We start from the raw sequence: 12,198 nt of genomic DNA, 5'->3' as shown, positions 1-12,198 counted from the left end.
AGTGAGTCCTTCACTTTCACTGAGGAAGATGCTAAACACGTGAGGTATCCTCACAATGACCCTCTTGTTGTGACAGTCTAAATTGCTAATATGAAGGTGAAGAGATGTTTGGTCGATACAGGAAGCTCTGTAAACATCATTTATAAGTCTTCCTTTGATAAAATGAAGCTATCTATCAATGACTTGAAGCCATGCTCTCACGTCATTTATGGGTTCACTGGAGAGGGACTGTCACCAGCTGGGACAATTAAGTTACCAGTCACGACGAGGGAAGCTCCCAAGCATGAAACCGTGATGACTGAGATTTTGATTGTTGACTGCCCGTCCGCCTATAATGTGGTTATTGGCCGACCACTACTTACCAACTTGCATGCGATAGTTTCAATTTGGCACCTATCTATGAAGTTCCCGACCAGAGGGAGGCTAGGGAGTGCTATAATGCCTCGGTAGCTAAGGCGAAAAAAGGTGCCAAGGAGAACAACATGATTGTATGTATTGTAAGAGAGGAGGTGGACGAGATGGATGTAGATGAGATTCTTGTAGTAGTGAACGATGAAGAGATGTTAGAGGAGTGTGGCCAGAAGAACACTCCCAATTTGAAAGAGCAGAAGACCCCATCCGGTGATGAAGTCACCAAATAGGGTGCTGCCCAAAAGCGAGGGAAGAGATTTTGATCCTCGCTTTGGGGATTATGAAAGTGATGTGGGACCGTCCGAGGAGTTGGAGGAGGTCCCTATAGATGAGAAGGACCCGACGAGAGGGGTCAAGATTTTAAAGAAGTTGAAAGCTGAGGTGAGAGTACAGCTGATAGAATTCTTGTGAAGGAATCAAGATGTCTTCGCCTGGTCTCACAAGGATATGGTGGGTATCTCACCAACTGTGATCAGCCACGTGCTCAACGTGGATGAAAGATATCCAGCAGTACAGCAGAAGAGGAGATTGCTTGACAAGGATCGAGCAAAGGCTCTTAAGGAGGAGGTAGAGCGATTGAAGGAGAATGGGTTTATCAGAGAGGCATACTACCCAGCTTGGGTTTCAAACCCAGTGTTGGTGCCCAAACCCAATGGAAAGTGGAGGACCTGTGTAGATTTTACTGATCTGAATAAAGCATGCCCAAAGGATTGCTTTCCTTTACCGAGAATAGACCAGTCAGTAGATGCAACCTCTGGTCACGAGACCTTGTCCTTCATGGATGCGTATTCGGAATACAACCAGATCAGCATGCATCCTCCTGATGAAGAGCATACCAGCTTCCGAACAGATATAGGGCTATACTGCTATAAGGTCATGCCCTTCGGATTAAAGAATGCAGGAGCTACCTACCAGCTCTTGGTGAATGGGATGTTTCGTGACTTAATCAGCAAGAGCATGGAGGTATACGTAGATGATATGCTGGTGAAGTCAAAGGAAGCTGAGGGGCACGTGGGAGACTTAGAGGAGTGCTTTGCAATATTGAGGAAGTATAACATGAAGTTAAACCCCCTCAAGTGTTCATTTGGAGTGGGTTTTGGAAAATTCCTTGGGTTTATTGCTAACTCCCGAGGAATAGAGGCAAACCCAGAGAAGATCAAAGCTCTCATAAAGATGAAGTCTCCAACAAAAATAAAGGATGTGCAAAGCTTGACTGGGCGGATTGCAGCTCTAAGCAGGTTCGTTTCGAAACGGACAAGTGCGTCCCGTTTTTTAACCTGCTTAAAGGAGGCAAGAAGTTTGAGTGGACCGCAGAGTGTGAAAAAGCTTTCCAGGCAATAAAGGAGCATTTGGCCCAACCTCCTGTTCTTTCTAAGCCAGATGATGGAGAAGACCTATTTATGTATCTAGCAGTCACGGAGCACGCTGTTAGTGTTGCCTTAGTACGTGAGGAGGATAAGGTGCAGCACCCAGTATATTATGTTAGCAAGCGATTGATAGGAGCGGAGTCCCGGTACCCCATGATCGAGAAGTTGGCTTACTGCTTAGTACTTGCGTCACGAAAGTTGCGGCCATACTTCCAGGCACACCCCATCAAGGTCCTTACTGACCAGCCTCTTCGCCAAGTTTTACAAAAGCCGGAGTGGTCTGGTCGGCTACTTAAATGGGTGGTTAAGCTAGGCCAATTTGAAATCAAGTACCAACCAAGGACTGCTATTAAAGGTCAAGATTTAGCAGATTTCATCGCTGAGTGTACCGGAATCGCTGAGGTCTCCGACGAGCAAGAAGGTGTTACTAGGCAGAAAGAAGAAATTCCTACTTGGCAACTTTTTGTTGATGGGTCATCGAATGAGCATCATTCAGGAGCTGGGATAATTTTAGTCACACCAGAGAAGCATCGAATTCATTGTGCACTAAGATTCGGATTTAATGCTTCTAACAATGAGGCGGAGTATGAAGCCCTATTAGCAGGCTTGCGATTGGCTAAAGATGTACGTGCCCGATCAGTGGAAATAAACAGTGATTCCCAATTGGTGGTCTATCAAGTATTGGGGGAATACCAGGCAAGGGGCCTACGCATGGTGGCATACTTAAACAAAACCAAAGATTTGTAGCCCAGTTTGAGGAGTATACCATCAAGTTAGTACCATGGGAGCAGAATTCCAATGTCGATGCTCTAGCAAAGCTTGCTAGTGCAAAAGATGCCGAAACTCTGAATATAGTACCGGTAGAATACTTGGCGGAGCCGAGCATTGATAGACAAGAGGCCATGCCGATCACAATGGTTGACACCTGGATGACTCCCTTCATTACTTACCTTGAGCAAGGGACCCTCCCAGATGGTCATAATGAAGCAAGGAAGGTTATGAGGCAAGCTGCTAGATACACCATGGTGGATGGGGTGTTGTATAGGAGAGGATACTCCTTACCTCTACTCAGGTGCATAACGCCCAACCAGTCAAAGAACTTATTAGCTGAGGTGCATGAGGGGTTTTGTGGAGATCATGCTGGGAGGAAGAGTCTATCTAAAAAGATCTTGAGGCAAGGCTTTTTCTGGCCTACCATGAACGAGGACTCTATGGAATACGTAAGGAGGTGTGACAAATGCCAAAGATTTTCTAAAGTGCCCAGAGCGCCCCCAAATGTTTTGAAGCAAATGCAAAGTCCGTGGCCTTTTGCAGTGTGGGGCATTGATCTGATTGGGAAGTTACCCAAAGGAAAAGGAGGAGTGCAGTTTGCAGTGGTTGCGGTAGATTATTTTACTAAGTGGACTGAGGCCGAGCCATTAGCCACGATCACATCAAAGAAATTATTGGACTTTGTTGTTAAGAACATAATATGTCGCTATGGTCTGCCTAAGAAGATAGTGTCTGACAATGGCACCCAATTTGACAGCGACATATTTACCGATTTTTGCACTCGGCATGGCATCACCAAAAGTTTCTCCTTGGTAGCCCATCCTCAAGCCAATGGGCAGGTTGAAGCGGTGAACAAAACATTAAAGGACACTCTAAAGAAGTGCCTGGAGCAAGCTAAGGGTGCTTGGGCAGAAGAGTTACCAAAGGTCCTTTGGTCATATAGGACTACTGCTCGGACGGCAACTGGTCATACCCCATTCTCTTTAGCATATGGGTATGAAGCCATGTTACCTGTGGAGATAGACCCACCATGTCATAGAAGGACCATGTACAACCAAGAGGAGAACCATCAATTGTTAGCAGAATCATTGGACTTCCTCGAGGAGAGAAGAGAGGAGGCAAACCTCAGAGTAGCTGCTCATCAGCAAAAAGTGGCACGCTACTTCAATTCCAGAGTGCGGGATCGAAAGTTCCAGGTCGGATATTTGGTCCTAAGAAAGGTGTTTGTTAGAGAACCAGCAGCTGGCGTGCTAGGACCAAACTGGGAAGGACCTGATCAAATTGAACAAGTCTTACCACCCGGCACCTACAAGCTTGCTCGGTTGAATGGAGAGCTGATCAGGAACTACTGGAACGGCGAGCACTTGAGAAAATATTATCAATAAATACTGCTTGCAGAGTAGTAGCTTTGTATCAAGTGCTTAACTTGTTATTTAAGTTTTTTGTTTGTGAACTGGTTATTTGTTACCCAGTCATATTATTTTGAACAATGTTATTTTGTTTGGAACTCGTTGTTAGACACGTTTTGTCACTTATTATTACGAGTAATAAAAGAGACCACGCGCAGCGTGGTTGAATCTTGCTACAAATTTTGCATATGTGTTGATTATTTTTGCTTGGTAGTGTTCAACTGTCATAATAATTTAAACAAAACAGGTCTTCAAAAAACTAAGTGTAAATGTATACCGGACAATGTTCAACTGGTCGGTATCATGATATGAAGAACCAACGTTTAAATAATATTTCAGTGGTCAACTACTGAAATATGTTCGTATATTTTATGTGTTTCACGAGTAGTAACTACTCGGACAAATTCGGTCAAGTAGCAAGTGATCAAGGATTTATCAACCCTCAATCACTTGGGGGGGCACATAGGGTATACTGGTCTGTATTTCAACACAGGCAATAAGAGCACGAGCAAATATATTTGTTTTTGGGCTGACTTGTAAGTTTGGAAGTCTAAAATGGCCTTTAAGCTAACTTGTTTTACAAATACAAAGCTTAAGTAACTTAGAATTTTTTTAAAAAAATTTAAGTTAGAAACAGATATTCGTGTAATGATAAAATTTATGCTCATAAAAAGTTAGAGCAATAAGAGCATGAGGAAGTATATTTAGTATGGACTTATGGAATGGTTAAAATTTCTAAGTTAGAAAACTAAATACTCATGTGAAATTTAAGGCATCTAGGAACTTTACTATGTACAATAAAGACTTGAAAGTTTAAAGTTGTCAACAAAGAAAAAAAAAAGTAAAGTACTAAGTGTCAAAATAGCTCACTAGTCCGAGCAACAATATACAAAGTAAAGCAAACTATGATGGACTACGAGAAGGAGTCACTGGCGTGCTTCTCTGGTGGGTTGATCGCCCCCTCCTCGGCGTCAACTGCTCCTCTCGCTCGGAATGATAAAGCAGAGGAGGCAGGAGCAAGTGCAGGAGGATTGGCAGCTTCTTCTGCAGCCCTTGCTTCGCATCTAGCAAGCTCTTCTGCCTGAACCTCCTGGGAGAAAAAATCGAGATTGAGAGATTTGTTCAGCTTCCAGACTTGATAGAAGCAGTCGAAGCTGCCCTCCTCAAAGCGAATCAAATCAAGCTCTTTTTCTTGTTTCAACTCTTCATTTTCGCTAATCAGTCTCTCATTATCCCGAGCTAACTCTTTGTTCTCGAGAGACAGCTTCTCCAGTTGGGTTGTCAAGGAAGTGTTGTTTTGAGCCTGCTGCTGATTCGCCTCAGAAAGCTTCCTGAGAGACTCGTCCCGTTCAGCTACAGTTTTCTCTGACCGCTCCAGCATGGATTTGGCCTCCACCAGTTGATCGTTTAGCACCTTGATCAACTCCTTGTAATCTACCGCTCGGAGCTGAGCGTGACCGATGGTGACAAGTGACTGCATGGGAGACAAAAGGGAAGGAAGAAGATGAGAGGTTTATAAAGATGTGATTTTTTGCTTGTGTGAAGAAAAGTGTGTAAAGTTGGGTTATTTAAAGGGAAAAAAGTGGGTTTTTTATTTACTTTTGGGCCTTTGGCATTCTGGGACTATTTTTCTTTCCACGATCATGGGTGGTTTTTTGCAGTGATCGTGGGTCTGCTGCATGGAGATGAACAGTTATTACATTTTTGTAATGACGTCAGCTGGAGAAAAAGTTTATTATGTGAATGTATCATATAATAAACTTGGGGGGCAAATGTTATCCCAAAATTTTGAAAATGATGATGTGGCAATAAAATTGACACGTGACATGAATTAGTTGGGTGATCTGGCTTAGCAGTAGCCCAATGCATCAGTTAAGGATTTGGACTGCTTGAGAGATGCCGTAATCAAGTCAAATACCCCCGAGGAGAATATTTGGGCTAAGGTGTGCTTGGCTCAGACCCCAGTTTGAAGACCCAATTGATTGGTTCAAACCCAAGTCCAAGGAGCTTAAAGGAGGGGTTTGGATTTTGGCTCGAGGGATAAATGATGGACCCAAAACGGGTATGTTTAAAAATTTATATATCGCAAGCGCACGAATCGTCCATATAGAATAGTGATCGTAAGCAAGGATGTCGAACCCAAAGGAGTTGTCTAAAATCGAAAATGAAACTATTTTAAATCAAAAGTAATAAATTCTAACCTAGTTCCAAAGATTGATGAGAATTTGTAACAATAAAAATAAAATAAAAGATAATAATAAAGAAATTAAAGACAATATATATAACATAAATTAATAATAGAGATGAAGGTGGTAAAATAAGATTATTAAGGATTAGAATCCACAAAATATAAGTTTAATAATATTTATAAGTACATTGATTCCCAAGTTTTAGTGATAGTTAAAATAAATCAAACTATCATTTTCTAAATAGATTTATAATTTTAAGCACAAATTTCTTATAAAAAGATAGGATTTTTCTTCACTTTTCAAAATTATAATTTCAAAGCATTTAGTGTAAATCAATCTAATGAAATAACAAATAAATCAATGAACATTATTTTTAAGGCAAAACATAATATTTTTGTTCTAAGCATGGATGTGTACAATTTAATGACACATCTTACACAAAGAATATTATGTTTTGCACTAATGAAGAACAAAGTGTAAATATGTGCTAACAATCCAAAATACATGATATTTAAGATGAAAGAAGATATTTGAAGAAGAAAATTCCATAAACTTTGTTGCACAAAATGGGAAACCAACATACAAAATAAACACTATCTAGTTACATATTGTGTCATCATCACCTTAATAATCTTAAAAAGATTAGAAACACATAACTAGAATAGCAAATACAAACTAAAAATTACAAACATAAATAGGAAAATTTGGAGGATGAACCCCCAAAATTTCCTCTAAAAATACATAGAAAATAACCAAAAAGAAGAAGAAGAAAATAGAGAGGTTTTGAAATGTATAGAATTTGGTATATTAACCTCCCTCTCCCAAAATGGACACCAAATTCCCTTATTTATAGCCAAAAAAGTGGTATTAAAATAATCAATTTAAATTAATTAAATTGATTAAATTAAATTAATTAGTTGTAATATGGCAAATAGGGGCAAATTATAGGGTGTAATGATGATGTTTTGGGGTAAAATGTGTAGAAAAGTTTGGGTAAAAATTGATATTTTTGGACATAAGGGGACAAAGTTACAAGTTGTTGGGCTCAAAAAATGCACAAAGGTGGCAGGGAGGAACTGAGTGGCAGGAGGCGTGCTGGAGGCTTGTTGGGCGTGGAAGCTTGTGGTTGGGCCGCTGGGCTTTATGGCTTCTTTGCTGGGAAGATGGCTGATTGGATTGGTGTGCTGAAGTGGTCCAACTAGGCAAAGGATGCTTGATTGATGCTGGGAGCCGAAGGTATGCTGAAGGGTGAATTGGTGGTCTTAGTGAGCTTTGATTGAGCATGGGCCTGGGCTTTGGATGCAGGCCCAACGGCTGGGAAGGAGTATGTGCCAATTTTTTTCTTTTCTCTTCAAAATTGCCATAATTCCATCATTTTTCTTGCTTTTTCAAGAGCAAAAACATGCAACAAATTATCTACAAAAATAAACATAAATTAAATTAAAACTAAATATTTTCAATAATAAAATATACAACAAAGGTTTCATGAAAATATTAATTAAAACTTAATTTACTTAAACATTTAAGCTCAAAATTGTATCTTTTTACTCATAACTTAACAATATTAATTTTAAATAATTAAACTATAACATTTTACAATAATATAACTATAAAAAATACCCAAAAATATATAAAATCAAAATAAACCTAATAAATTCAAAATTACTTAAAAACTTAATAAATAAATTAAAAACTCAAGAATTAAGCAACAATTAGCACATAAAAAGTGGTAAAATAACTCTATTTTGTAGAGTTATCAATAAAGGCAGGAGGTCCGATCGGACCTTAGCTTGGGAACCTCTCAAGCATTTGGCTCGGATGTGTCCGAGGTAAGAAGACTAAGGAAAAGAAGTCCCATGCAAGCCAAGGATTGGGACTTAGATTTCAGTCAAGGGAAGGCCACATAATGTCCGATAGGACATGGTTGAAGATGCCAAAGGGAGAGATGCCTCAGACTTGTCCGAGGTGAAATGCCAAGTAGGGTGGCTCGGACCACCTTGGTCCGAGGAGAACGCTACAAGGTCCGATCGGACCTTGATTGAAGGAGGTAGGCTCGGACTTACCCGAGGAGGGAGGCCAAGGGAGTTGGCTCGAACCATCTTGGTCCGAGGAGAGCCAAGCATGCATGACCTTTGGTCCGAGGAGAGCCATGCATATATCACCTTGGTCCAAGGAAAGCTTGAAGGAGTAATCAACATGCATGTGAGACTACGTCAAAATCCCCGGAACGGCTTCAGCAAGAATTGTCTAAGCACCCGGGAATCTCTCATTCCTCACTCAAATTGAGGAATCAGTTGTATTTTAAATATTTCTTGTAATATAAATATAAGGTGAATAATAAAATATCCCTTTCTAAAGGGGATATCAGTTGAGGATCCCAGACCTATAAATAGAGGGTTGGGAGAATCGTAACGGGACTTTTTGGCAAATTTAGAGTTAACCTGTGTTCTAGAGAGAGAAAGTGTGTTTTTCTTGAGAGAACCCTTTTTTTGTATTCTGGAATATTTGCACTGAAGAAACTCAGTTGACACTGGTTCATCTGATCTTGAGTGTGAATACAGTAATAAAATCTCTAAGTGGATTAGGCTATTACTGACCATCGGGGCTGAACCACTATAAAATCTCGTGTTATTTACTTTTTGTCGATAAACTGTCTGTTGTCGTTTATATTCTCTTGAAGGCTTGTCGTTATTGACGTTCTCACATTGTTGGCTAAAAACACAGTCAACACCTATGATACAATTGATTGGAGGTTTATTGAGGAGCTTTTAAAGGCTCTTTGCTTCCCAGCTAGATTTATAGGCTGGATAATGACTTGCCTGTGCAAAACTTCATATTCACTAATATTGAATGGCAGGATTCAAGGCCAATTTAGAGGTGCAAAGGGTCTTCGCCAAGGGGATCCGATCTCTCCTCTTTTATTTGTCCTAGTGATGGATTATCTGACCCGTATCCTCCAATTTGCAGCTCAGAATTCATCTTTTAGATTTCATCCCATGTGTAAGAGCCTCAAGCTTATTAGCTTATGCTTTGCTGACGACTTGCTTATTTTATGTAAAGGTTCTTTGTCCTCGGTTCAGGTGATAAAGGGGGTGCTTAGGAAGTTTGGTTCTGTCACTGGATTGCACTTAAATGAGAACAAATCCCAGATTTATTTTGGAGGCATTTCGGAGGTTGGAAAAAGGACTTTGGCTGCTGAAATGAATCTGTCAGAGGGAATTTTTCCCCTAAAGTATCTTGGTGTGCCAATGAGACCAACCAAGTGGAAGCATGAGGACTGTGATGTCATTATTCAGAAAATCTAGAGGAATCTTCACACTTGGGCTAGTAGGCATCTGTCTTATGCCGGTAGAATGCAATTGATTCACTCGGTCCTTTTTGGATTAAGGAACTATTGGATGAGTATCTTTGTGCTTCCCCAAAGCATCATAAAGGAAATTGAGAGACTTTGTCGTGGGTTTCTTTGGGGAGTCAATGGAAATAGATGTAAGATTCATGTAGCCTCTTAGGATAAGGTTTGTTTGCCTAAGGCTCTAGGGGGGCTCGGTTTCAGAAATGGTAAAAAATGGAACCAAGCTATTTTGGCCAAGTTTATCTGGGCTATATCTGAGAAAGTTGATCTTCTGTGGGTGAAATGGATAAACTCCATTTATTTAAAAGGAGCTGACTTCTGGTCCTATAAGGTGCCCCCAGATACCAGCTGGTATTGGCGTAAGTTGTGTAACCTTAGGAGCATATATAGCAGGGATGAGATAATGGCTGCTGGTGCTTCAGGAAAATTTTGTCCTGCTAGAATCTATTCCAGCTCTCTTCAGGTTCAGCAGGTGGACTATTACAAGGCTGTTTGGTGTAAGCTATCTCTACCTAAGCATAGGTTTCTGCTTTGGCAAGTAGTCAATTCTCATCTACTTACTCTTGACAATCTGAGTCGGTTCAAAGTGCATATAGAATCTCCTTTATGCCCTGTTTGTGGAGAGGTTGATGAGAGTCATGCCCATCTCTTTTTTGATTGCCCATTGTCTAAGCAGGTGTTGGCTCATGTTTGTGACTGGTTAGATGGGAATGGTTGGCCTGCTGAGTTTGACAGTTGGAGAGTGTGGTTAGCTAGCAGGAAGTCTGTGTTCATTCATCAGATTGCAACTATGATTCTAGTTGCTTCTGTTTACAGCATTTGGAGAAATCGTAACAATTGCATATTTGAGTTATCTTTTAAATCTACAATGAGCATAGCTGCGGAAATTAAGGTTGTTCTTCTTCATTGGTTGTTCAGTATTCAAAAGCATAAACTTTCTGCTAAGGAGCATCGTTTTATAATTCAGTTTGCCGCAACAGCTTGATGTTTTAGCTGGTCTATTAGCTTCTCAGTTTTTCTGTTGTATTGGCTAGTTTGGTGAGGCTTGTTGTTATTAGCCTCTGTAGTTAATGTTACTGGTTTGTATTGTTTTTTGGTTTGTTTACTAGTGTGTGGTTGTTTTGGAGTGGCTGTAGCTTAGCCTCTTGTTGCTGTTTTACTGATATATTGATTGTACTGTTGGTTTGATTAATGAAGTTATCCTTTCTTCTTGATCAAAAAAAATATATATATATTTAATACAAAACTAGATATTTAATAATTATATTAATATAAATTCAAATGTTATAAAATATCATTATTTTAATAATATATAATACATAATCTTAGTTTTTATTAAAAAAATTATCATTTTTATATTTTTTTTAAAATAGGTTTTTTTTATTATTCTATCTAACTTATTTAAATATTCATATTAAATAACAACAAATATTATAGATACATTATATGTAAGTTACATGTAATTAATTAATGTTTAATTGATTTTTTTTGCTGAATTTTATATATAATATTGTTTATTTATTTAAAATTTATATGACAATCATAAAAACTTAATAAAAATAATTAATAATTTTTTAAAATTTTACTAAATAAACGTGCATTGTACATTGTTTGCACCTAGTATTTATATAAATGTAAATTTGGCAATTTAATGTATATTACTCTTAAAATTTCATATATATATATATATATATATTTAAATCAATAACTATTTGATAATTTAAAAATATAGACCTCAAATAAGGTGAAAAGTATGTGAAATAAGCCTTAAAATAAGGAATAGCCAATTTTGCATATTTAGTACAATAAAGGTGAAATGTCTCATTTAACTATCTTTAAAAAAAAATCATTAAATGAGGTCGCATGCATATTAACTTGTTTTGTTAAAGGTTAAAGTTGAGCCTAATTTATTTGTAAAAAAAAAAAAAATTGAGTCATTTAGGTATGATATCTATAGGCCTACATTTTTATAAAACATTCATGAAATCCAACACCACCTTACATTTTGATTGATGCAATTAAGTATTATGTTCAACTTATTTTATTTTATTAAAATATGTGGGACTCGGTGCTAAATTACACCAATAACATTATTGCAGTTTGACATGTTAAAGGGTATTGGGCACCACTGTTGCCCCTTAACAATATTCTAAAACAAAATTATTTGTTTGTCTACAAATTAAATAGGCTTTTCGTTCCTTATCAAAGTGAGATGGGGTTAGCGCGACATACAACTTAGTCTTGATTTGATGGGATGTGATGTGATGTGTTGCATGTGACACTATTTTTTATATGACCTGCATGGATGCTCTACTTGTAGGGTTATAAGAATAAACTAATAGGTTAATAAGAAATTTATATTTGTCACATTTTTATCATCTTAATTCCAAAAATGCATTGGCCCATTTTAATTTTAAAATATCAATGTTTCTATCATTTTTTGCAAAAAATGTGACATTATATTACTTCTTTCTCTCTCTCTTTTCTCTCTCTTCTCCACAACTTTAAAATAAAATTTATGTCATACCATTGGTCGTTTGAGCTCAAAAGTGGTACAATTGCAACCTACTTTTTAAGATAGTTATTCTGATATGTAGGAAGCATATGTGTTTCTCGCTGTCCCCAAAATAAAATAACAACAATTTGCTTGGTTACGATACCATTGAGATACTGATTAGTTACCCTTCTACAGAAAAATT

The 12,198-nt window shown here is 38.3% G+C and overlaps 1 protein-coding gene across 1 annotated transcript; it reads left to right on the top strand.

Annotated features, from left to right (window-relative positions):
- The first annotated feature begins 9,902 nt into the window (after positions 1–9,902).
- LOC133831986 (uncharacterized) lies at positions 9,903–10,484 on the top strand. Its single transcript, XM_062262385.1, has one exon. It carries the CDS (start codon positions 9,903–9,905, stop codon positions 10,482–10,484), a length of 582 nt encoding a protein of 193 aa, XP_062118369.1.
- Positions 10,485–12,198: the final 1,714 nt, after the last annotated feature.

This window comes from Humulus lupulus, chromosome 4 (genome assembly GCF_963169125.1).
Source record: "Humulus lupulus chromosome 4, drHumLupu1.1, whole genome shotgun sequence".
Lineage (NCBI taxonomy): Eukaryota > Viridiplantae > Streptophyta > Magnoliopsida > Rosales > Cannabaceae > Humulus > Humulus lupulus.
This window is presented reverse-complemented; position numbering and strand designations above follow the sequence as displayed.

What these genes read in the sequence shown, in the direction of transcription:
- LOC133831986 (XM_062262385.1), top strand. Translation starts at nt 9,903, where the DNA reads ATGGCTGCTGGTGCTTCAGGAAAATTTTGTCCTGCTAGAATCTATTCC.